The 27174-nt window shown below is 37.3% G+C and overlaps 1 protein-coding gene across 5 annotated transcripts in view; it reads right to left on the bottom strand.

Annotated features, from left to right (window-relative positions):
- Positions 1 to 27174, bottom strand: part of RASAL2 (RAS protein activator like 2) — a 387777-nt gene that overhangs the window by 17467 nt on the left and 343136 nt on the right. For 4 of the 5 annotated variants that reach the window (XM_036849962.1, XM_036849980.1, XM_036849998.1 and 1 more), the window contains 8 exons: positions 19173 to 19326; positions 17144 to 17242; positions 15344 to 15898; positions 12720 to 12864; positions 6244 to 6388; positions 5360 to 5596; positions 3110 to 3311; positions 632 to 831 (listed from right to left, as the gene is read on the bottom strand). In XM_036849962.1, the coding sequence (XP_036705857.1) occupies positions 632 to 831; positions 3110 to 3311; positions 5360 to 5596; positions 6244 to 6388; positions 12720 to 12864; positions 15344 to 15898; positions 17144 to 17242; positions 19173 to 19326 (1737 nt within the window). The remainder of the gene's footprint in view (positions 1 to 631; positions 832 to 3109; positions 3312 to 5359; positions 5597 to 6243; positions 6389 to 12719; positions 12865 to 15343; positions 15899 to 17143; positions 17243 to 19172; positions 19327 to 27174) is intronic. The other variant, XM_036849970.1, reaches the window with a different exon arrangement.

The raw sequence follows: 27174 nt of genomic DNA, 5'->3' as shown, positions 1-27174 counted from the left end.
TTACAATTCTTAGGATAAGATCCAACATTTTTAGTTTTTCTTCAAAGGTGGAGAATAACACTGTATAGACCACTCCATCCCTGTCTTAGATTTTTACTAGAATTTCAATCATTTCCTAGTTAGGTTTTAAACCTCCCAAGGTATTCCAATTCCTAGTTAATTGGTTCTGTCTAAACCTTCGAGAAGCCCTGAGTGCACAACCAAAGGGTCCCTACTAAAGGCACAAGTCTTGCCAATACAGAAAACAAAGTCTAAGCATCAACACTGTATCTACCTGTTCAGCTGACACAGCCAGCTCTAAAATATTTTCAACTGAGGTTCTCAGATTTTTGAGCGCTACAATACCTGAAAATATCAATTTCATAGAGCCCTTAGTTTTCCATTAAGCAGGACATAGGTTCTTTTTATAAGTTTGTTGAATATAACTCTACAATATCATTCTAGAAAATAAGTATCTTAGATCATGTGTATTATTATGACAAACAATTGGATTTATCTCAGAAGATTCTTTCCAACTGCTCATGATTTTAAAGTTGTAAATTCAACAAGTAAGTTAAATAGATTTTTCCCAAATCTCTAAATATTATCTCCCTCTGCGATAAGTAGTTCCAATTCTCTCTGAAATTCATACCTGTCAGTAGGGTCTTCAAAAATTTTCTGCAGCCCAGAGGAGAGGCTTCCACTGACATTTGGACTGGAGTTATGCTCAGTGAAGCGTCTCAGTTGCTGTTGTATTGGTGTAGGATTAGTCAGAGATTTGGTAATATCAGCAAGAACACGAGGGAGAGGTCCCAATTTTGCCACGGTCGCCTGTAGGAAGGAATTTTCACCCTAATTGGATAATAAGCATTGCGATATCCACCACAGATTGTTTTTGGGACAACGATGCCCATTGATGGAGGGGTGGAGGTTGGAGGGAAGGGTAGGTGTTTGCATATGGGAGTGGCAGGTTCATAATGCATTGTTATGGAGCAGCAGAACCATGGCGTCGAGATGAATGGAGGAGGCGAAACAAGATGCAGCAGACATTGAGGAAAGAAAGGAAATAGAAATTAGGATTATGCAAATAAAAATTAAAAGACATGCTCAAAACAACCAAACTATTGCCATTCCAACTAAAATAGACATGCAAAGCAAACTAAATCTTTGGGAGGCTGGTAGGTCAAGGTGGGGGAGGGTAGGGGAAGAACCAAACACCTTCTAACCAAAAAGAACTTTAAGACCAGAGGATTGGCTAGTGTGATGAAACTTCCAAAGAAAAGGGATCATGTGAGGAAAGAAATGCATGCCAACATACAAGAAGGTGTTGCATTCAGGGGTCCAGAGCACTGCAGGGCACACAGTTGATATTGCCATCCACTAGCCATTTAATCTTGGGAACCCTGACCTACTGCCAGCTGAGTTTGCATCAGCAAGACAATTTTTTAAGAAAAATTTAAACAGCAAAGTTATGACACATCTATGAGATGTGTCTAGATAGATGTACTGCTGGTTCCCAGGACCAAACAGAGATTAAAAAGGAGAATGTGTGTTTACACAGCAAAGCCTGTTAAAAAGACCTTGACCCTGAATAAACCAGGTTGATTTCAGAAGATAACTGTATCTGCATCCCACTGATGCAGTTATTCAGTGAAGAATAACTTTTTACGATTTGCTTTATCCACCTCAATCATTTTTTTCTTTGGGGAATTCTCATTCTCATGGGGTCTTATGGGAACCTTCATCCGTTAGGCAGTTTTACATGGCTGCCTCTGGGTTTTCGCTGTCTTCTCAACAGACTCTTCTACCCTGCTCAAATGAGTACAGATGCCATCTGAAGAATGTCTTTACTTGCTTGACTCTCTTGAGCCATGATTCATATCCATGGAATTTACCCTCAGCATAGCTGCAACTTAAAATCTAGCTAGCATTTCTAAAAGTTAAGAAGGGGTCCTTGAGAATAAGAAACAGTTTATTATTTTACAAATGTTTTGGGCACCAGTGGACACCCTACCATTTACATTTCCTCAGGAAAGTGGTCTTTGTTAATAGGTTTTACTCCCCTCTCCCTCATTTTATCAGTGCAATGTTTTTAAAGATAATTGGGGGTGGTGGTGGTGGTGGTGGGATTAATTGGGAGATTGGGATTGATATATATACACTAACATGTATAAAATAGATAACTAATAAGAACCTGCTGTATTAAAAAATAAAATAAAATTCAAAAAATAAAAAAATAAAAAATGTTCTGACTCAAAAAAAAATAAAGATAATAGGAAAATGGAGGAAAACAAATAAACAAATTCTTATCACAGAAAAATAACTTTGTTTTTTGAAGTTATTCTAACATACCACCACAGATATTTATAAAGTAGCTGTAGCAAACAAAAACATCAATAAATAATTATTGTGATAAACCTAGCCAGAGTCTGTTAGGCTGTTTTCCGTAACAATTCTATTCCTCTTTGCAAAATTCGAGAAGGAAGAAAATGATTGGCATGGTATATATTTAGTTATTAATATGATATACAAAAAAATTCTTAGCTTATAGTCAGAAAATAAATGATTAAAAATGATAATTGTTTTCTCTATTCTTAATTCACATCTGCAGATGAAAAGAAAACATCAGGATTTTCAGATCCCACATAACTCTATAGGTACTAATAGTTATATTAAACCCTCTGACTTGCATGATAAAAATAAATCTCATGGTAAGTTACTTAAACACGATAGTCTCAGTATTCTTCTAAGTCCACACTTCCATTAGAAATTACTACATGAGGTTTCATCTCACTCTACTATACATGAATAAGGCTTCACACACTAATATTTGATATTAGTTTCTAGGCAAATACACAAACATATTTGTTTATAGAAATATATACTCCATTAATTCAGGTAACTACTTAAAAATATGTTAATAATTTTGTGGCTTACTAGAATTTTCTGGTTTGTAGGGCACATATTTTACTAAGAAATCATAACTATTTCCTCCCAGACTTCTAGGGCAAAAGGTTGCTTTCAACAAGCAGAAAGCATGAATGTGATTACTCTGTAGATACTCTCCAGAATCCAGGTGCATTAGGGTTCTCTACCTCCCGTCTCCTGTTACCCTTCCCGCCTACTTTACCTTATCAAGTTGGGAAACTACTTCCCACAGTAAGGAATGCAAAACTGAAAGCTCGCGGCCCAGATCAATGTAACCATCAAAGCCTGGGGTGTTCGAGATGGTGTCCGGATTAGAGATCTCCAAAAGAAAGCGCTTCATTCCACCCCATTCGTGTTCTAAAAAATCATTCATGAATGCCATGTATTCCTCTTTGTTACCAAATCTGAAGTAGAGGGAGAGAAAATGAGAAAGAACATATTCAGGAAAAGAGATGTGATCATTTTGAATTGACTTTACACAGAGCTATAAATTTTTTTTTTAATTTTGGGGAGGTGACTAATTTGATTATCTATAAGTGATAAATACTAAGACATACTTTTTTAATATTACATTAATAGTCAAAAACTTTGAATAGCTTTCTATTCTCTATAGGGTAAAGACAAAATCCTTTTTTCCTGGTATTTAAAGCCATTGTAAACATTCATTATCAGTATAAACCTTCAATATCGCTAGCTTCTTCAAAGTCCCCCAAATACATTATACTCTTTTTCTTCTCCAAGCCTTTGCTCATGCTATTTATTTCTACTAGAGAACTTCCTCTCTTCTTTCCCTATCTAGGTTCTAGTTATCTTCCAGGCCTTGTTTAAGTCCATAAAGCATGTTCCAAAATAAACTAGAAACAATTTTTACAAGAATTAGCTCAAATATGGGTAAACATGTATATTTCTGTGTTAGCATATACAGAGAGCATACAAAGTTAAAATAGTGCACTTCTAAAAAGTCACATGCTAGAAAACAATGTATCTCATTGAAGTTCTAATCTTTTCCTTCAATACATTGCTACTAGAAACTTGTACTTAAGCTTCAATACGGAGTAAATCTGGGATCGATTTTGCCAGTGTGAATTGCTTCTCAGTGATTTCTTAAAATTGTTTTCTATAAATTATAAAAATTAAACTTAAGAAAAAATTGAAAACAATGAAAAGTGGAAGGAAAAAAGGGTAGGTGTACCCATTCCACCACCCAAACATATCTGCTATTTACAGTTCAGTGCATTTCTTCTCCAACTGCTTTCTCCTAACTTCTTTTGAAAAAGTTGAAAGCTACAGAAAAGTTGAAAGAATATACAACGTACACCCATATGCCATTCACCTATTTTAACCAACCGTTCCCATTTTGCCAAGTTTCTTTTCACTCTCTCTCTTTTTTTGATTGAACCATTTTAAACTAAGTTGCAGACATAGCCTCTAAGTACATTAGCACCTATTTCTCCAGAATAAGGAATAACTCTTACATAAACCAATGCCATTGTCACACTAAAACTTTTAAAAGACATTACTTATAAATTATCTCATATATAGTTCATATTTAAATTTCACCAATTGTCCCCAAAATGATTTTTATAAATGTTTTTTCCAGTTCAGATCCAATTAAGATTCAAGCACTGCATTGTCTCTTTTAATCTAGAACAGTCCTCCCTCCATCTTTTCCATTATTCATGATATTGACTTTTTGAAGGGGCCAGGCCACTTGTCTTAGATAATGTAACCATAGAATTTTGACTGATTGTCCTTCCCAACGTTCCTATACTTAGGTTTTTGTGTTTTCATATTGTTGGGATAAAAGTATATGCACCATTTGGTATCCTATCTCTTTTTTTTGGCTGGAGTTTTTAATAAAACTTTTCATTTAATATAATTATATCTTTATCATTTTGCATATTATTGGTTCTTTGTAAACACAACTTGCAGTGGCTGCAAATATTCCACTGAATGCATAGACTACTTAACCATTCCTCTATAAAGTGAATATTCAAATTGATTACAATTTTTTTGCTATTTTTAATAATACCACAATGAAAATCATGGAACATGAGTGATGAGGCACCCCACGCTCATCCAAAGGTTAGGCCTCATGTACTTTTTAAACAATGTTGTTAAAAAGTGGTCATGGGGCTTCCCTAGTGGCGCAGTGGTTAAGAATCTGCCTGCCAATGCAGGGGACACGGGTTCGAGCCCTGGTCTGGGAAGATCCCACATGCCGCGGAGAGACTAAGCCCATGAGCCACAACTACTGAGCCTGCGCGTCTGGAGCCTGTGCTCCGCAACGGGAGAGGTCGCGACGGTGAGAGGCCCACACACCATGATGAAGAGTGGTCCCCGCTCGCCGCAACTGGAGAAAGCCCTCGCACAGAAACGAAGACCCAACACAGCCAAAAATAAATACAAATTAAAAAAAAAAAAAAAAAGTGGTCATGGTAGTGACACCTACTTGGCAAAGTTGGCCAGGTTCTGGATGACCTTGGCAATTAGAGTTAGAGTCCGAGATGTGCGGTCATCAGGATATTCCTGCATGAGGTTGAAGAGACTGGGAGACATGATGGCCGGGCACAGAAAACGGAGAAACAACGAGGCACTGATGAGCCGCTCGCTGATGTCTTGCTTGCTGCGGTTCAGGCACTGCTGCTTCCAGGATGCAAACACTTCTTTCAGCTCACGAGGGAAAACACTGGGGAAGGAAGAAGGACCAAATATAAAAGTACCATAACCCAAGAAAGCACAGGTGATCCCACTCTGGCCCAACAGAGACAGGTTATGAGGAGGGCCTAATAGAGAGAGCTTCTGTCTGATTCATGCCTGAGAAGTGGTGGAAAATTCATAGACATCCAGATGGAGAACAGAAACCCAAAGCTACAAAACTCAGGAATTAGTGTAAATTTAGTTTTGCAAAGTGGGAAAATGGCATGAGGCTCCTGACTAAACCATTTGGTTTACTACAGTTCATCATAACCTCTCTAAAAACTGTTCATCAAAAGCTTCCAAAATCTCACCAATTGCTGGGGTTACAATAATGATCAAAAATCATTAACACATTTGTTTGACACTAGTAAATATGTTTAAAAGTCCTTAAAATACTTTTGGTATTCGAGGATGTGGTGCTAATATTCTGGGGAAATATTATATTTAGGTGGATAGTTCAGAGCAACTTCTGCTTACAAGAGAGGTTTAGATTTTAGACAAAACTGTATTAGGGAAACTTTCAATTTTTCCCGTAAGTCCTTCCTTTGGTTGGGAAATAACAGTTAACACTGTGATAACTCATATCGAAAAACTGAAGTTCCAATAGCAGGGAATGAAGCACCGACAGCAGCTCACCAGTAAGAGTTGATGATCTTGCAGAAAGCCAGCTCACAGCACATTTTCAGGTTGCTCTGATGGTCTATCAGTTCACTAGATGAACATTTGCTGGGATCCACTTCACAGTTTTCATCTGACTCATACAAAGCTTTGATGAACTCCCCTATTTCAAGAGAGAAGATGACGGACAGTATAACTATAAATAGTGTCTTCCTGAAGAGAATAAAAGAATGTAGGATTTCTGTACTAAAATGTGTAATGGGGAATTCGTTCCGATTCCTGACATGGAGGGCACAAAACACTGTTCACGAAGGGTTACTGCTTTGGAACCCAAGAGATACCACCTCCTATACGTCATGTTTATTTTCCTTACTCTGGAAGTGGAAAAACAGCACTCATTAACATCATCATCATGGTATTTACAAAAAGAATAATGAAACTACTTTAAAAAATGCTACAACTTTAAATCTTTTATCTAAAACCACAAATATATTAGCAGGAACTCATTACTTATTCTTATTATAAGGCCTCTTTACCTTATGAATAATGTTGTTACTATTTTAGAAGAATAAATAACCCAAGTCTGAATGATTAGCCTACCTATGCTTTTAACTGCTAATACTGGTGCCAAACACATATTCAAGTAAGGGTCTCTAGGCCTACCTCTCCTAATGGGGATAGTCATTCAACATAGCACATAGCAGAGCATCTCTTTATATAATCTGGATGTTTTTCCAAATAAATTTAGCTTAGATGCCCTGTTCATATATCTTAGCCTCTACAGAGATATGCCCAGTATTTCCTGAAAGAGCAAATCCTTACCTTACCTGTTTATCTTCCACCATGCACTATACCTTGTATTTGTTCTGTTCTATGTTTCACACTGTTTTGTGCTTATTTGTTCCCACGCCTGTCTCATCTTTAGGATGAATACCATTGAAGGTCAGGGACTGGGTTCTATTCATGTTCAAATCCCAAGCCTATTAAATAGCTTCCAAAGCATTGCAGGGGCTCAATAAATATTTGTTAGAGATGGTAGTATGTTTTTATTTTTTGTTTTTTATAGGTCTTTATGACAGAGGAGTATAACTTTCACAGCTCCTTTTAAATCTGCTTATATTAATTGAAGTTCAGGCTAGTTATTAATAGACTTCATGAAAGTGAACAGTAATTCCTATAAAAAATTAAGTGGCAGCAGCAATATCAAAGAGCATTTTCTATCAAAATGGTTAGTACTAAGATAAATGAAAGATTTAAAAAATAGCTGTGATAGAGGATGGGAAGTGATTATTTGGAAGAACAATGCTTGGAGAACAGGAATCTAAGTGATGCACAGAAAAGAAAGTGGTGCAGAGAAAAAGTAAAGGCTTTGGAGCCAGAAAGATCTAGGGTCAAATCCTGGACCCATCACTTAACCAACTGTGGGGCCATGAGAAGTCACTTAACTAGTCTGAGTTTTGGGTGCTTTATTTGTAAAACAGCATTAATCACTCCAACCCTCCAGAGCTATGGTGAGGATCTGAAAATAGTGCATGAAAAGAAAAGTGTCTGATACAGTGCCTGGTACTTAGTAGGGGCTCCTTATAATAAGTATTGTTATGTACAAACTTCGTAATTTTAAAATAACTTTTCATAGAGTGAAATAATCAAAATTGGTAAAAGGCTTTTAAAAATGTTTACCAACTCTCACAGGATTTCTATTGAACATGTTCTCAACATCACCTATGCTATGTGCTCCCACACAATTTACCTCATTTAAAGAGTACCTGAATTTAAAAATAAGTCATCAATGTCAAATACTTCATGTAAAAATCAATCCACCTCTAAATTTATATCATTAATATTCAGCTTAGTGAGTTATACCTATTCCAGGAGATAATAACTAATATTAATAAATAACTTGTGAATTTTGAGAGTATTTTTCTTTTATTCTTCAAGAAAAGAACCAAATAAATAACTCAAGGGTCCAGAAGTAAATTAACTATCTAAAGTTTTTTCTCTTTACCTGATTATGATATATTTAAAATCCTCCAAACTTGAGAAAATTTTTTTCACTTTTGAAACTGTAACCTGGGACTTCCCTGGTGGCACAGTGGTTAAGAATCCGCCTGCCAATGCAGGGGACACAGGTTCGATCCCTGGTCCGGGAAGATCCCACAGGCAGCGGAGCAACTAAGCCCGTGCACCACAACTACTGAGCCTACGCTCTAGAGCCTGCGAGCCACAACTACTGAGCCCACGTGCCACAACTACTGAAGCCCGAGCGCCTAGAGCCCATGCTTTGCAACAAGAGAAGCCACTGCAACGAGAAGCCCGCGCACAGCAACGAAGAGTAGCCCCCACCCCCCACTCGCCGCAACTAGAGAAAGCCCGCGTGCAGCAATGAAGACCCAACGCAGCCAAAAATAAATAAATTTTAAAAAAAAAGACAGGAACTGTAACCTATGTCTGATAGTGTGGAAAGTACCACATTGAAAGGTGAACTTTTTTGGATCTGCACCTAGAAGCTGTTTAGCTGATCAGAAATTACTGAGACAGATTTAATGATCCCTTCATGTCTGCTCTCTTGCCTTTGAAAAAAAAACATCAAGGACAAAGAGGATGGGTGTTCAATATGTTGTTTAAATTTGAGTTTGTGCCTAGAATGTTCTATGGTGTGTTTCATTAACTCATTATTATCTAGCATCCAAATTTCATGTATAGAAATAAGCCACTAGGTATGGATATATTATTGCTAAAAGGAAATTTGCCTCTGCCACCAATGGTGGAAATTAGGCCTTTTAAGAGACTTTTCTATATGCCACAGAAGATGGTGTTTCCTGTTGATCAGATGCATCAACATGCAAACTGATTTCAATTAGAAAGGTAAAAGGGGTTAACAGATGAAAGACTTAATTTAAGTCAAACTAAGGCGGAGTCTGTAAACAGTAATGCTTTTACTCAAGATAAATGAAGACTGGCTAAAAGGCAGGTAGATATTATTTAATATGACTGGCAACTTTTAACTCAATTTTCTCTGAGAATTCTTCAGGTAGTCTGCAAATAACATCTATTTTTTTTTGTCCAAACTGTACGAAATACAACAAAACTTTGATTATTCAGAGTGCTCAGCTGTACTTATTAATTTGATTTTTTGGTTTACTGAGACTTCACTGTGAAGCCTTTTTATTTAAAACTTCTCATAGGGGCTTCCCTGGTGGCAAAGTGGTTAAGAATCCGCCTGCCAATGCAGGGGACACGGGTTTGAGCCCTGGCCCGGGAAAATCCCACATGCAGCGGAGCAACTAAGCCCGTGCGCCACAACTACTGAGCCTGCGCTCTAGAGCCTCCAAGCCACAACTACTGAGCCCTCATGCCACAACTACTGAAGCCTGCGTGCCTAGAGCCCGTGCTCTGCAACAAGAGAAGCCACCGCAATGAGAAGCCCGCACACCGCAATGAAGACCCAGTGCAGCCAAAAATAAATAAATAAAATAAATTTATATATATAAAAAAAAGGCTAACTAGAAATATGGGGAGTTAGATGGGGAGAAGACAGTAGAATCTCTTTCCTGAAGAAGCTTACCAATTAATTTTGTTTGTGCTCTTGGAAGCAGTAGCCATTTTCAACACCCTGGTCCTTGCTTTTGGGTTACAAATATAATAGAGATCTTCGTGGGGTTACTTGAATTTCTTCCCCTGCTCACTGAATCAATTTTCAGGTCTCATTGAGCCAATCAGCTATTTAATTATTAACTGTTCTAGGACAGTTAATAATTAACTGTAATGATTAACAAAGGACTTGTCTCTCCTTTTCACTTCAGGAATTATTTCATTTGGGAAGCCTATTTAGCACACTGATGGTAGAATATGAATATCTGATTTTTAAGAAGTAGATGGTCAACAAATATCTACACCTTTATCTCCCCAGAACAGAGAATACTGTTTGAGATGCGTCATCATTGCTTTTTATAAGGCAGTGCAAATCATTAAAGCAAACCATGATACGTAATTTATGATATGACTGTATAAGCTTTTTATGTAAAACTCTGATTCTGTACCTTTCCTAATGTCAATGAAAATCCATTTTCACTAGTCTTGTTTTAAATTCCTATTAGATCTTAAACTAAAGCACATGACTTGAGAAAAGAAAAAAATATGAAGATAGGAAGCAGGAGAAGAAAAAATTTACTTCTCCAAGGTAGGAATTAACTGCTACTACAGTGAGTCCAGCATAGGTAAACACAACGGTTCTGTTTCTTGAGCAGTCATTCACTTTTTAGCCTGTGCAACCTGGCTCCTGTGCTCCTGAGAGCAGTCCCAGCCATCACTAGTCATCAAAATGCAATAGCCATGTTTTCTTTTTAATCTTTACTTTCCCCAATCTCTGACTCTATTGATACTTTTTTCCTCTTGGTGTCTAAGACAGTATTTTCCTGATTTTCTTTCTTTTTTTTGCATGTGTGCATGCATGCTTCCTCTCTCTTTGACCACTTCTTTGATTCCTCTGTTTCCTTCTACACCATAAACCAGGTGCATTGTTAGATCTGTCTTTGGCCTTATTCTCTTCCTGCTCCTGTAATCTTGTAGTTTCATTGATTCCCTCCACATGGGTAACTTAGTCCTAAATTTTCACCAGCCAGCTAGACAGATGTCTTGGGATTTCCTACCTAGAACCTCTGGGATTTCCTACTTGAACTTCAAGTTGAATACATGTGAAGTGAAAATATCATTTCTCATTCTTTCAAGCCTACTACTTTTATGTTCTCTTTCTGTTAAGAATCTCATCATCCTTCTTGTCACTCAGGAAGGCCCCAAATTAACTGTAATATTTGATCTCCTCCTCCACCAAGCCGTGCCCCATTCCCACAAACTGAAAAGTTGCCAAGTCCTATTAGCTCAACTTCTTTAATATTTCTTAGATCCAACTTTTCTCTTACTCTTGGCAATTACCTCATTCAGAGTCTTGTTATTTCTTGCCTTCCTTATTATAATGGCTTCTTAACTGGTCTCTGCATTCAGTTGCTTTCTTCACCAACCCATTTAAATCACTCTGTTAAACTGATTCTATTAAAAACACCCTGCTCAAAACTTCCAGTCATTCACCAACGATTACTGTAAAATCTACACTCCTCAGCCAGGCAGTCAAGGCCCTCAACTAATTGGTTCTAATTATTTGTCTAATCATTTTTGTTGCTGTTGACTTGTCTTTTTCACTTTAGTTTCCAGCTAATTGGCTATATTCCAAACATGCCTGGTTCTCTGGTACCTCAATGCCTTTTTGTTCATGAGGTTCTTTCCCCTATGCTAATCCCTGCCATTTCCCTTGTCCAATCTCTGCTTTTACAAACCTTGCTAAACTTCAAGCTACACACACGTCATAAATGTCACAAGGGAAATTTTATAATTCCCTCAGGTATAATCAATTTCTTTAATTATTTGAAAAGGCACAGGATCCTCTTTCTCTTTTTGGTTACAGGGATATCCTTATCTTTCTTATCTATCTATATTGTAAGCTCCCTAACGGCAAACATTTATCCATTCATTCATACCTTATTTTCTATTCTTGATAGTCTCATGTGACTGCTGAGCACTTGAAATTTGGCTAGTGCAAACTGAACGTGTAATAAATATAAAATGCACACAATTTCAAGAGTTAGAATGAAAAAAGTAAAATACTTCATTAATAATTCTTATATTGATAATGTATTAAATAATATTTGGATATAATGGGTTAAATAAAATGTTATCAAAATTAAATTTACCTGTTTCTCTTTACCGTTTTTATCCTGTGACTACTAGAAAATTTAAATTACTCACATGTGACTCACATTATGTTTCTTTAGGATGGTGCTGCTCTACATTCTGTGTGAAGTACTGGGGATATGGGGATAAAAAAAATGACACTCTTCTTCAAGGAACTCATGTCTGCTTTATCAGAATGTATATCAAAGTGCCGAGCACAGTGTCTTACTCTAGTGGTTAACACCTGAATGTCACGACCAAATATGGAGCTGCAAGTGGGTGGTCTAGTCATTAAGAACTACTGATTGGACAAAAATTAGTTGTGAAAAATTCTGTAGGTCTGGAAGGCAGAAATTGGGAGTTGTGGGAATTGGCAGGAGTTTCTCCATTTTAGATGCATAATGCTAACACTTTCAAGACTTAGGATTTATATCATGATATAAATACCCAACACTTTGGGGGAAACAGGTCAACTAGAAATGACATCTCATTACTAACATTACTGTGTATCTCAGAATCTCAGGGACTTGAGGGCATGGGGGTAGCTGCCTATGCTGATGAGGTTTCTCTTACGGTACATAGTGTAAGAAATCAATCTGCTGTCCCCTGCTGAGTACTGCAGAGACTTCTTACAGCTGAAACTCCAACTTTAACACTTTAATCAGCTAGAACCAGATAACATGCAGAATTTGAGTTCTATTTGGTTGTTTCATGAGGGTCTAAAAATCAAAAGGGAAAGAAAAGAAAACAGATGTTTTTCTTCTCCATACCCAATGCATCATGAAGATACTGCTGTCCCACCAACTTGAGGTATTCCTCAATGGATTTGGTGGCAATGGTGTTCTCTCTGAAGATCAAGACATCATGCTCTCCACAACGATCCACCTCAGACATCACCAAGTCGGTCAGAAAATCCTGGTAGAATAATGTTCAGTCAGGCAGAAAGCAACTGAATAAATAATATACATTAGGAGAGACTGATGAAATATCAAACATCCTGGGAACGCTGCTTTAAAACTAAAGCTACCAGATTCATTTGAAAGAAAAAAGTCAGTCAGGATAAAATTTTAGGTGTCACCAATCCTAAGTTAAAAATTCCTTCAAAGGTTTTTCATCACACTTTTGATATAGACTGTAATTCTGAATGTGGCCTGCAAGTCTCTATATTTTCTGGTTTCTATCTTCCCAGCCTCATCTCATACCATTCTCTCTGTATTGTGCTCTAGTCTCAAGGGCCTTTTTTTTTTTGTAGGTCCTTGAATACATCAAGCCCTTTCTAACACACAATGTTGTCTATTCACCACAGAGCTTTCTGCAAATGCTGTTCTCAGTTCTGCTTCACTCCCACCCTTGCTCTGCCCTCACTGCTATGGAGTTAATTCCTCAGAGCCTTTGGATTTTAGTTTGCACATCTTTCCTCAGTGAAGCCTTATCTTACCAACACTGCCCCTGAACTCCATTAGTCAGGTCCCCTTAATCCACATTCTCACAGCACCATATAACTTTTTAAAAATCTGCACTTTTCACAGTAATCACACATTTCTGTAATTATTTGATTAACATCTGTCTTCCCCAGAAGACTGTGAGTCCCATGAGACCAAAGACAGTGTCTATTTTTATTCACCTCTATATTTCCAGCATTTAACAGCTTCTGACACATATTAGGCATTCAATATATAATGGTTACAAACTGGTCCATAGTATCAACATGAAATTTCTTGAACTAACCATCTGAATTCATTTTCTAGGCTGATTATATTTGTATGTATGTATGTATCCCCATCCATCCATCCATCCATCCATCCATCCATAGCAAAGGAAGGCATAAGGAGAAATAAAGCCCTTAAGAAATAACTGCTTCATTTCTCAACAGTCTTAAGGAACTTGATTTAAAGTTCATTGTTTACTGTTGTTCAATTTGAAATGTGATAACATCCTGTATTTTGAATGTTATATATTCACTGGATATTTCAAAGTCTCCAAAATCAAAAACAGAGGGAATATGCTGATTTACTTTTATTTTAAAATTAAGCATTTTAAACATGAATGGGATTTATTCCAGGGTAGATCAACACTGTAAAAGAGTTGTAGACTTAGGAGTCACTACTAAAACTCTTGTGCTAAGGGTCAGGAAGAAACTTGGGGCTGATGGTAACATTCTGTATCTTGATTGCTGTGGTTTCCATGGGTGCATAATCTGTCAAAACTCACTGAATTTTTCACTTTAAATGGGTATAGTTTATGATATGTAAATTGTACCTCAATAAAGCTGTTTAAAAATCCTACATATATCCTTGAACCCTGAGCAAATGAAGAACAGAAAGAACATATCCATACAATTTCAAAGATGAGACTCAAAATTTCAATGACACCTTTTTTAACACCAGAAAGCTCAAAATTATTATTAGTAAATTCAAACACCAAAATGATAATCAGTAGGAGGGCAGTTAAATAAGGGACTAAATATTGAATATTTGATATATTCTGATTTGTATCAAGAAATTTTAAAAACGCTTTATTTTATTGTTCAGTTCTACATAAATTATTCTAGCTGTGAACTCCTCTAGATCTAAAATACAATTTTACCATGACCAATTTGCATATAATATAATGGAGACTTAGCCTAGTTAAGTGAATATGCCTCACAGAGGTGATAATTACCACAGTTCAGGCTGATCAAAGGCTCTATCAATTGTTACATCTGAAACTAACACATTGTAAATCAACTATACTCCAATAAAAATTTTTAAAAAAAGACCCTATCATTTGTTTAGTGTCCTTTATACAATTAGTATATTTCTCTCTATCTTCCTGAACTTTTACTTCTATCCAGCATGAATTGACATAAGGTTATCATGAGACAGCTAACAATTAAATAACATCCCTTGGTATTTTAATTCCAAATTTAGATGTTAATCTCATGAAGACTCTTGCTAATGACCAGCATGCTTCTGGAATACCTCATTCTGTGACTAGGGGGGTACAGTCATGAGTCAATCTTAATTTAAAATATAGTGAGGAATAAAACCATCATACAACACACTCCAGAACTAAAGATAAATAATCCTGAACATATTGAGGGAGTATCCACCAATCCTACCATTTATTTTGTCAGACAATAAAGAGCTAGCTAGCTGCAGTATCTCTATTTCATGCAAATAAACTTTAAATAAATACTTGTTAGTCTCCATTTTACTTCTTCACTTTTATAATCTCCATCTTTTCTGGATCTAAGAACCACTAATAGGTTTCCTTCCTAATTCTCTTTTTTTTTTTTTTGACCATTAGCAAAGCATATTTCTCTAATTTGAATCTCCACAGTAAACATGTACTTGTTTCTTCATAAAAGGTAGGGAGGAGATTTTGGGTAATGCAACCCACCTTTTCCACTTACCTTGGCTCTGCCAGTACTTTGAAGAATGTGCACTAAGGCACAGGCCAACTCTTCCTTATTTCTCACACTAATTACTGGTTCAAGAACAGAACACAACATGGTGTAGTTGCTGGTGACAAATTCTGCAAACTCTTTGTATTGCTCCATAGGCAGAATGGTGATAGTTTGGAAACGTGATTTAATCCGAATAGAAGGTCCTCCTGTCTTTCCTTTGTTGGGTGTAGGTGTACTCACTGGGTACCACTTTTCTACAAATTGGCGACCAGTCACACTGGCAGTGGGGATATTGACTAGCCCTACATAATTATTCTTGTCTTTTTTTTTCTTTTTTTCCACATCTTTATAAATGTGAACTGTGATGCTGTGAAGAGGTGGAAGGCTGTAGAACTCAAAATGTTCACCCCAGAAAATATTGTCTGCTTTGGTCTTGCTGGTTGTACGAGCAAAGAGGGTATCATCAAGGCACAGTTCACAGAAATATTTCTTTTTAGGGGCAAGGTCCTTGGCTTCAATAATCCATAAACGGAGAACGTTTTCAGCTCGTCTGCAATTGTCCTATAAAGAAGTAACAAAGTTGTGTTTGAGGGGCTTCCCTGGTGGCGCAGTGGTTGAGAATCTGCCTGCTAATGCAGGGGACACGGGTTCGAGCCCTGGTCTGGGAGGATCCCACATGCCGCGGAGCAGCTGGGCCCGTGAGCCACGACTACTGAGCCTGCGCGTCTGGAGCCTGTGCCCCGCAATGGGAGGGGCCGCGATAGTGAAAGGCCCGCGCACCGCGATGAAGAGCGGTCCCCGCACCGCGATGAAGAGTGGCCCCCGCTTGCCGTAACTAGAGAAAGCCCTCGCACGAACCGAAGACCCAACACAGCCAAAAATAAATAAATAAATAAATAAATAAAGTAGCTATAAAATTAAAAAAAAAAAAAAATCTGCTTTAAAAAAAAAAAAAAAAAGTTGTGTTTGAGAGTTGAAATCCCAGAAAGACAACATTTTCCTCTTAAAGTAGGTGATGCTATGTACTTCATTAAGGGCAGTCAAAAAATAATGAAGGGGATTGCAAGCTCTCAGAGAGCCACATACATTCTATTTTACTTGGGTTAAAAAAATATCATCCTGTAAGTTTTCATATAGCCAGTCTTGTGGCAACTGAATTAGCTTTCTGCAAATAAAATAGAGATAAGTAATTAAGAAACTTGTGTTCTAGTCCCATTTCTGTCTTGTACTAGCTTCTCACTTGGTCAAGTGACTTAACTTCTCTGAGTCCTCTTATCTACAGGTCCCCAACCCCCAGGCCACGGACTGGTACCGGTCTGTGGCCTGTTAGGAACTGGGCTGCATAGCAGGAGGTGAGCCAGCGGGCAAGCGAGTGAAGCTTCCTCTGTATTTACAGCCGCTCCCCATCGCTCACACGACAGCCTGAGCTCCGCCTCCTATCAGCATTATGGTGAGTTGTATAATTATTTCACTATATATTACAATATAATAATAATAGAAATACAGTACACAATAAATGTAATACACTTGAATCATCCCAAAACCCCCCCGCCCCCCACCGTCCGTGGAAAAATTGTCTTCCATGGGACTGGTCCCTGGTGCCAAAAAGGTTGGGGACTGCTGCTCTTATCCACACTGGTAATATCATGATACTATCTGTAATAAGATTATTTTGAGCATAAAAGGACAAAACGTATATGTGTTTAAAAGTTCTATAAAATTTAAGGTATTATTACTCTATTTACCTGCAATCAACTTACTGCTTATAGAGTTATACATTTTTTGGACATTCAAAGCCACTATTACCTTATTTGGTTGAACTGTCCTGCGAAGGTTTTCCATCCACTTATCCCTCTCTGAAGCGGAGTTACAGCTGAAGCATTTACTTCCACTTAAGTAGGTAACCTTCAACATAAAGATTAGAGATAAGGAAAAGGAAATACAGGGCTTGGGGTCTCTATCTTCCTAGTTGTATCATTTAAGAGTTAGAGATATGCTATGAACCCATATTATACTACATGGTAACCAAAATGATATTTGCTGGTTTTATGATATCTATATGTACATTCACATTCACTTTTTGCTTTGTTATCTAGTTAGCATCTACTAGAATGCAGGTATGAAGACAAAGGCCATTGAGAATTCAGCTCAGGAACCTAAAACTGGCCTACAGTTTAGAAAGAACAAAACTAAAAACCTTTAATTAAACTTAAACCTTTAAAAATTACCTGCAAATAAATATGCTCAATTCTGAGTTAATAAAAATAACTAAAAAGGGAAGAAGGTCTCTAAAACAACTTACTTCTTGGGACTGCCTTCATTATAATGTTACAGAAGGCTACTACGAGAAACTGAAAAGAGTTACCAGTATTGAATTACTTTGGAACCGATTTCTCTTCTACTAGGCAACCAGTCTGATTGCCAATCATTTAATTAGGTTAGCCTGACGATTATTATCAATGTCCTTTAAAAACGAAGCATGTTGTCTCTATGCCTAGAACCTAACACCTGGCTGGGCATACAATCCGTTGAACTGAGCTCTACAAATATGGCAAAGTTCAAGTGACTTTTATACAAAAGAACACCAATAAATGACCTGTCCAAATTGCTAAAGTGGTACATATTAACTCAATCTCAGATTATAACCTAGTGAATCAGATCAGATGTTACATTCTGTCTAATATGGTAGCTATTAACCACACGTGGCTAGCGAGCACCTGAAATACTAGTCCAAACTGAGATGTGCTATAAGTGTACAATATACACCAGATTTTGAAGATTCAGTTTTTAAAAAAAGAATGTAGAAAGTTTCAGTGATAATTTTTAGTTCCATGTTAGAAGTGGTAACATTTGGGTTTAATAAAATTTAAAATTACACATGTGGCTTGCACTGTATTTCTGTTGGATAGTGCAGATCCATAAGAAAAGGTATAAAACATCTTTCAACTTCTACAATATCTAACATAGGACTCATCACTAATAACTTTGTAAGTTTGTGCTCATTAATTAAATCATAACCCTAACAAGTATATGGATGGTTTTGAAATTAAATTTGCAAATGGCCAATTGTGTACATTTACTTTGGGAGGGGGAAATTACCTTATAAAAGGTGATGATGAAATTTTCTGGTGAAGGGCAATTTGTTCACTGAAGAAGTTAGGCACTTGCAATGTGCCAGGGACTGGGCTAAGTGCTGGGGATTACAAAAATAAATAAGAGATGGTCCCAGATCTTGAACTGCCCATGTGTTAGTTAGAAAAATTATGGTTTTAGTCAATTTCCTCAAAAGGATCATTAAAATTGGGGGGTTTGGCTTTCAGGAGAAAAATAATAACATATTGTGTGATATCTTTATCAATACTAAAAAATTAAAATACTAACAATAAGTTATTATTAATCTTGTGACCTCTGCTGAGAATGCACTAAGAACCCATTTATTTATTTATTTTTTAAAAATTGGGGTATAGTTGTTTTACAATGTTGTGTTAGTTTCTGCTGTACAGCGAAGTCAATCAGCTATATCTATACATATATCCTCTCTTTTTTGGATTTCCTTCCCATTTAGGTCACCACAGAGCACTGAGTGGAAGAACTCATTTCTTTTGAAAGCAGACAAGCCCAAAAGGAATGAGAAGCCATCATTAATAACTTTAATCACTAACAGAATCAGATTAGCAGATTTCCAATTTTTCCCCTGTAAGTAGGTAATTTTCAGCAACTGAAAACCAGTTAAGATGATCAAATCATCAATACTACAGTAATGCGATCACAAGAATACTGGATAGAAAATCTCTTTGTTGTCTAACTACTCTTCCTTTTTCCTACACTTTTCTACCTCAAAGCAGAAGTCTTGTCCAAGGATGCTGCTATGAAGTGGCTTCACTGATACGGGCTCCCCTCTACCAAGATCCAGACATTCCACTGCACTGCATGGGCTCAGCAGGGATTCATGGGAACGTGACTCTTTTAGTTTAGGCAGCCCACGAGACCTAAAAGTAGAAAAAGATATTTATGGTAGTGTAACCACTTGGCCAACAAGAAAATAAAGGTCAAACGCAATGGAGGCTTAACCAAATGTATAAATGCCTAAGAGGAAAATAAATGAGCAAATTAACAGTTAATCTGTAACAATAATAATAGGACCATATTCATGTGGCACAGATAAACCACATACATATTTGTGTCTGTGTGTACACACTTTCTTTTTTCAACAAAACACAAAAATGTGCTATAATTTTACTAGTCTCAAGGGAGCTTGAAGCTCCACCACAGACATTGTTTTTATCCTCATTCCTGTGTTGGAGGTGGAGAAATATATATCATCTAAGGTTATCTTACACATTTTTTTTTATGCAAAGGTTTTATCAAAAGACATATCGTTTCTTTTTCTTTTTTTTTTTTCCATGCTATAGCTTTATCCTCTACTATCAGTGACAAAATAGCAGTGACTGAACCCTCATTCTGTTTCCTTTTGCTTTGGCAGAATAAACACGCATACACAAACCCAGAATCAAAGCCAAACTTTTCAGCACAAGACCCTGCTTTTCCAAAGGTCTGATTTCCATCTCTATATGGCATTCTTTTCTGGCAAGCTCTTGGTTCTATCTATGCTTTACTGTACAAATATGAATAAAGAGTAAAATGCCTTGAAGAAAGTTCCCACCCTCAAAAGAAATGTTCAAACTAGAAGAACAGACCTTTGTCAACACCGTTCAGGCATTCTGGTTGATTTTGTCCCCTAGTTGTTTAAAAAGGAATGAGGGGAAGCATGACTCTTCTCACTACAGGAGCTAGTACTTCACTGCCTTCCCCTTGGAAGAATCAATGAAGCCAAACAATATAAAACACAATATTCTTGAATCCAGAACTGGGTAGCTATGCAGTTTTACTCAGTAATTATAGTATTTATTGACTGAAACACCCGGAGTTAAATACATATATTTCAAGCAGAAGTACCTAGTAATAGGGATAAAAAGAAATGCCTTGTGGAAAGACATCTGTTTTTGTAAAACACATTAAATAAGCAGCTTCATTAATTTCATTGAAATAACCATGTTAACTTAAAAAGGAACCAAAATACTTAACGCCAGAGTAGCTTTCAGTTAAATTATAAAGTAATGAGATATAGGAAACTAGCACGAAAGGCTGCTCTTACCCTTCTGTTTCCATTCTAACACTGTTTAATCAAACTCCGTACAGTAAAAAACATCTTAAGCAATAGGACCTTAGTCCATTCTTCTTTCCACACACAAAAATGTGTGTTCTAATGTTCAGCAATCTTTTTATGGTCAAAAAGTCAATAATTATATTTACCATTGATAATACAAAGGATGCACAAAAGCCACCTAATGTTTTGTACCTAAAAATATAACAATGTAATGGCTCCACATTTATTTCCTTTTGTTCTACTGGATAAGACAATGACATGTTATATACTGTCAACAGAGCATATCAACTATAAATAACTAAATGCAAAAACAAATTTTAATGTAATTACCATACAACCTTTCCCAATATGCTTCATAGGAAGCCTGGTTGAGGCAACAGGATACTGTAATCTTTTCTAAACACATATGAAACAACAGTTCCAGCCCGTTTTTCCCAGGAGGAGTTGCTTGTAGGGGAAAAGGCTATCCTGCTCTGGGAGTGAGCCTCTCAACAGGGAAGATGAAGGCATATTTAAAATAGGAGGTACAAAATAAGGCTTACTTTTATGTTTTAAATTCTTTAGGAAAATATTCTAAAACATAAATTAATTTTATCTCAAACCAAATAAATGTCTACCTACATGAAGCAACTGTACAGCCATCTTGCAGTGCACCCCCAAATCATAGCGGTGCCACATGTCACGGTACAGCAAATCACTTTCTGAACTACATCTCAGAAAACAACTCTTTAGGAGACAAGAACCAATAGAAGATGGTTTCCCCTGCTGCCTTCGGTTACTGATAACATCTCTGGATAAATGTTTTCCAGGTGTAATTTCAAGTCTTCAGTAGAAGCAGAACAGAAACACATATAACAGAACATGAAGTCATCTTCCGAATAGGCTGCAGGACAGGTAATATTCTTCTCTTCCTCAGGCTGCATCCAGCCCCTCAGGTAACACAAACAAGGTTCCTGGGCTCTAGGCTGGGCCTGTTGCCATGGTGCTACACCTCTAAGGAGATTAGAGCCAAAGGCAGCTGGAAGAAGCTGCAGCTTGAAGGACTCAAGGAGCGTGCTCTGCAAATGTGACCATTTTAAGACAGAAAGGAAGGAACGGCGAGGCCCCACCCACTTCCATGAACAATTTCGGAGTCAAAAGCTGTGGGAAAAAAACTGAGGCAACTCTGGGGGTGGAGGAGAATCTCTTAACTCTGCTAGAGAACGAAGCTGCGAAGCTTTAGATGTTTGCTAGATGATCCCCAGCCCGCTACTAAAAGGTATTTGCCACATCCCACCTTGCAAGTACAATCTTTCTCTCACATCCGTTTTATTTCCTTTGCAGTACTTACCCTAGTTTAATGTTTCTAGGTATTACTTTCATTAACTTATCTGAGTTACATTTTTTTTTCTTTCGGAAAGAGTTGGATAATTTTCCTTATTCACTGTATTTCCAGTGCTGAACAAATGTCATTTTGATACTCAGGTCTAACTTCCAAATACAGCCATAAACAGATATCATAACCAAGCCACCTGGAATTAGAATTCAAAATTCTTCCTGGTTATGGAAATTTCAGCTGTTAATATATATAGTTCAGGGTCTCCTGTTGTTCAGCATTTATGTGTTTGTGTGTATATACACACCGATGCCCATGAACTGAACACCAAAGTTGCTAATATGTTCAACATTGCTAATGAACAAATAAGCAAGCCCTTCCTGTATTGGGAAGAAAGTGACTTGGAGAAGACAGAAGTAATTCCCAGAGAAGCAGGATTACAGTAAACAGGAAGATTAAGCAGCCTGGGAGTGGCAGCGGTGGGGAGGCATAATCTGTGCAAATATTTCTATATAATAGCATTAGTAAGCCCAAGTCCTCTCTAATCATGTTTACCTCCTCCTGTACCTTCCTATGAGTTGATTTTTCTTAGGTCTGCTAATCAGAGTTTTAGCAGTTCTGTATGGCACTACAGTTTACTTCTCTAATGGAAAGCAGAAGGTGGATTTATAGAGAAAAATAGGAGTTTAAAACGATGTTTCCCAGTCCAATCTGACAATGGCCATCAAGGAACCTAACCTCAAAAGTGGACGTTGTGAATCCCTTGACTACTGGTTCTCTTCCCGATCCCTGCACCCCTACTCCCCAACCCCCATCATCCCAAACACCATGTAATAATTCAGGGCTCAATGTGATAGGTAAGGGTTAAAAATCTAATTGCTTTGCTGATGAAGATTACCTGCTGCTTCTGACCTATTTAAGAGAGAAACTACAAGGCAGGAATAGCTTTCTATTACCCACTACAGTGAATTAATATTATATTGCTTTAACCCACATCACTATCTGAAATCAATCTTAAAAGACAAAAGTGAAGGGGTTGGGGGTGAGGAGCCAACACACACACCACTGGATTCACTGAAGAAAAAAAGGGAGTCAAAGAACTCTGATTAAGAGCAATGTTAAGTAAAACAGCTGGATTTTTCCCAGCTCAACCATCCAATTTTTTAAAAAGCATACTTCCCCCAAAGCACCAGTGGTGCTTGGATGTGCTAGCTCAATCTGGCACATTTTTACAGATTCAGTTACAAATGTGGGAAACTTTTAATTAAAAATATAACTGAAAAAAATGCTTATTGCCGCACAAAATCCTGTACTCCAGTGCAGGTGAATTTCTGCTTGGCATGGCAGTTATGATTCTAGACTGCTTTGCTGAGTTCTTGGAAAGACAGCTCAGCCATAAACTGAGTACAGCAATATATGTTTGTATTCACCAGTATGTGTTCCTAAGGCACTTTATCCGGTTTGAAAATTTCCCAGGTAGAAATTAATAAAATTTGGTATCCTAATACTCTACCAATAAACTTACAAAGGGTCTAATCAGTTTTTTAAAAGTTGCATCTGAGCTTTCACTTTGGGAAAAAGGCAGCTTTACTTGCTCCCCAGATTTTATTGTTTTTCAACCTGGTATCTGTGAAACTATCCAACTGATGTTTTCTGTTTGAAAGAGCAGATCCTTTCCTATACTACTGAATATAAAGCTTTCCCTACCTGGATTTAAAAAAAAAAAAAGAAAAGAAAGAAAGAAATAAGAGCTCATTCATCAGAGTTCTGCTTGTGTGCTAAAAAAATGTCCCCCCGAGGATCCTGACAGCCCTAGCTGCACTGATTTACCTGCTGCAGTTAAAGCCAGTCCCTACTGCTTATACTACTCACTGGTTTTTATGTTTACTTAAAAAAATATCATACAACCACTCACACAAAAAGCTATTATGGAAACGTAACATATACCGCTGATCTTCCTTCTCTCTGCTCTCAGCCTCTGACAGGATGGTCTAAGGAGCCCAGCTGCTAATGGTAAAGAAGGATGTCTGTCAGTCTGAGTTTTCACTTAAACTCATGGTAAGGAAATTTATCATCACGGTCAAAAATAACATTCAACCTATTTTGGTACATATACATGTATACAGACAATGAAGACAGGCACAGAATGAAGACAAGATTATAAATATTAAAACATGTTCTGAAGGGCAGAAAACTCAACCAGCTTCTAATATGACAGACACTAGGGAACAATCTCCTTACAGAAACTGTACCATATTGTAATACACCTTTTTTTGTTCTTAAATTGCAAATGGAATAAAATCTACTAATGCCTATTAAACAAATTCAATGTAAACACAGCTATACTGAATTAAAAAAAAACCCATGAAACTAAACCAAACCACACTCATAAACCACTCAATTAACATACTTACTAGTGTAAGAGTGAGTGGAAAGATTAGTTTTTCTTTTCTTTTTTTCTGAATTTAGGCTTTCAGCCTCATCGTTACCATAAAATTAAGTATGGGTGAAAAGAGGGTAAAAAGTTAGAGAATTCCCTGGAGGTCCAGTGGTTAAGACTCTGCGCTTTCACTGCCAAGGGCATGGGTTCAATTCCTGGTCGGGGAACTAAGATCCCACAAGCTGTGCCACGAGGCCAAAAAAAAAAAAAAAAAAAAAGAAAGAAAGTTAGACACTGATGAAGTTCAATGACATTTACTTCTTAATCAGCCCTAAACTAGGAAAAAGGATGCAATAGTGGCTCTGTGGGCACTTAGTAGGGGCCCTGGATCTTCAGCTGGGGATTCAAAGAAAGTTTCTTGGAGGTAAAAGTAATGTGAAGTTGTGAACTTAAGGATGGAGTGGAATTAGCTCTATGTGGAGGTACTGAGCGTTCTAGAGGGAATGGCCAGGATGTGAGAAGGCCTGTAGTGAGAACATACAAATCTGGGGTGTTTGAGGAACTGAAAAGAATTCAGCAGTGTGGCTCTGGTGCAGTGTGGATGTGTGTTGGGGCTGAGAGAAGAGGCATGGGGAATAATGAGGCTTGAGAGATACCATGATGGGACCCGTAGTAATGTGGGTGTTCCAATTTGATCACAAGGCCAGTGGATGGACATAGAAAGGTTGTGGGTGGTGGAGGTGAATGACATGATCAGATGTGTGCCTTGGCAAGAGTATACTTTGGCTAAAAAGTGGAGAAAGAGAGGGGTACACAGAGGAGAGAGAAATAATGACTTAGAGACTGGTTCATAGGTTATGATAGTAACCTGAGTAAAGATCACAAACTAGAGCAGCAGAAATACAGAAGTGGATGGATTTGGGGGTATTAGGTGGTAAATAGGCCTTAATGACTGCAATGCTGGAGGCATCAGGGAGAGGGTAGAGTCAAGGTTGAGCCACTGGGTAGAAAGATGGTAATGTCCTTTACAGAGATGGGAAGTGAGAGGCAATGTTGGTTGAAGCAAGGGGGGAAATAAAATCAAGATTAGTACAAGTTTGAGGTTCCTATGGGAGTAGATGTTTGCCACAGACTGAATGTCTCACCCCAAAATTTATGTTGAAATGCTAACCTCCAATGTGATTGTATCAGGAAGTGTGACCTTTGGGAGGTGATCAGGTCAGGGGGGTGGAGCCCTCGTGAAGGGGATTAGTGCCTTTATAAAATGGACCCCAAAGAGATCCATTCCCCCATCTGAGGACACAGAGAAAGGGAAGTCTTTTGAACCAGGAAGCAGGTCCCTACCAGACACTGAATCTGCCAGAACCTTGATCTTGGACTTCCTAGCCTCCAGAACTGTGAGAAATAAATTTCTGTTGATTATAAGCTATCTAGTCTATGATGTTTTATTACTGCAGTCTCAACAGACTAAGACAATGTGAATACTGAAATAGAACATGTAGACTGAGAAAAGGTCCTAAGAAAATAACCTGAGAAATGTTAACATTTAAATCTATAAAACTGACAGAAGAGACTGAAGAATCTGAAAGACAGAAGGAAAACCAGGAGACTCAAGTATCATAAAAGCCCAGGGAAGAGAACTCTTAAAAAGGATGGACTGTCCATTACTGTAGAAGATAGAGTGTGTTAAAATATTAACAGTAGCCATTGGGTATATGAACTGAGAGATAATTGGAGATAATTGTAGCAGTTTCAGTGAAATGACGAGGACAAAAATGAGACTCCAGACGGTTGAGAAAATGAATAGGATATGAGAAAGTGGAGACTAACTCATAAAGTCTGATGGTGAAGAGGCAGCAACTGGGAAACAGCTACAGGGAGGCATGAGGTTGAAATGGGGTTGAAGGAGGTTTTCTCTAGTTAATCATTTTTTCCCCTTAAATAATAAAGTAATAAATGCTTTTGGTAATAAATGCCAAGAGCTCAGAAGGACAGAAGGTGAAAAATAAAAATAATGGTACCTCCCTCAATCTCCTACAGAAAATACTATTAATGATTTTTGTGACCCCTCTCAGAAATTTTTTGTACACAGACAACCAAATATTATACATATACATATATGTGTGTGTATGTGTGTGTGTGTATGTATGTATACACATACAAATGAGATTCTACCATACTTTTTTTCCTTAAGAGTATATTTTGGAAATTTGTCTACACTGGAACATATAGATATAAATTGCTGCTTTTTAATGATCACTGTATTCCCTTATATGGGCCTATAGAAGTTTAACCAATCCTTGATGACCATCTAAATCTCTTTTCTTTTCTCTTTTTTTTTGGTGATCACCACTGAGGTTCAAAAAGTATCTTAGTACATATACCTTGAAGCACATGTGCATGTATTCATGCTTTAAATTTCCAGATGTGAAACTGCTAGGTCAAAGGGCACATACATTTAAAGTTTTGATATTGCTATTTATCCTCCATAATAGATGGCAACAATTTAAAGTCCTACTAATAGTGCATGTTTCTATACACATCACCAAAATGAGATATGGCTAAACTTCAAACATCTTTGCCAGTATAATTGGTAAAAAAGGGTATTTCATTGCTATACTATTGCTTTAGTATGAATTTCTTTAGTTATGAGGTTGAGGACATTTAAACATGTATATTGGCAATCTCAGTTCTCTTTTCTGTGAATTATGAACTGTTATTTCATGTTCTTAAACCATTTTTCTAATTGTTTAACTTAACTGATATGTATTGATACATACTATGTAAATTAAGTAAATTAGTACTTTTTCTGTCATGTTTGTAATTATTTCCCCCAGTTTATGCTTAGAAAGGGTTCTTCCATTCCAAGAGCATAAGAAATCCAGCTATATTTTCTTTTACTGATTCTATTTTAATTTTTCATCCAAACCACTTGGATTTGGAGGGAAGGGAAGATGATAGGAGCATAGTAGGGA

The sequence above is a fragment of the Balaenoptera musculus genome, chromosome 1 (assembly GCF_009873245.2).
Source record: "Balaenoptera musculus isolate JJ_BM4_2016_0621 chromosome 1, mBalMus1.pri.v3, whole genome shotgun sequence".
NCBI lineage: Eukaryota > Metazoa > Chordata > Mammalia > Artiodactyla > Balaenopteridae > Balaenoptera > Balaenoptera musculus.
The sequence above is the reverse complement of the archived record's forward strand: the minus strand, read 5'-3'. Positions and strand labels throughout refer to the sequence as shown.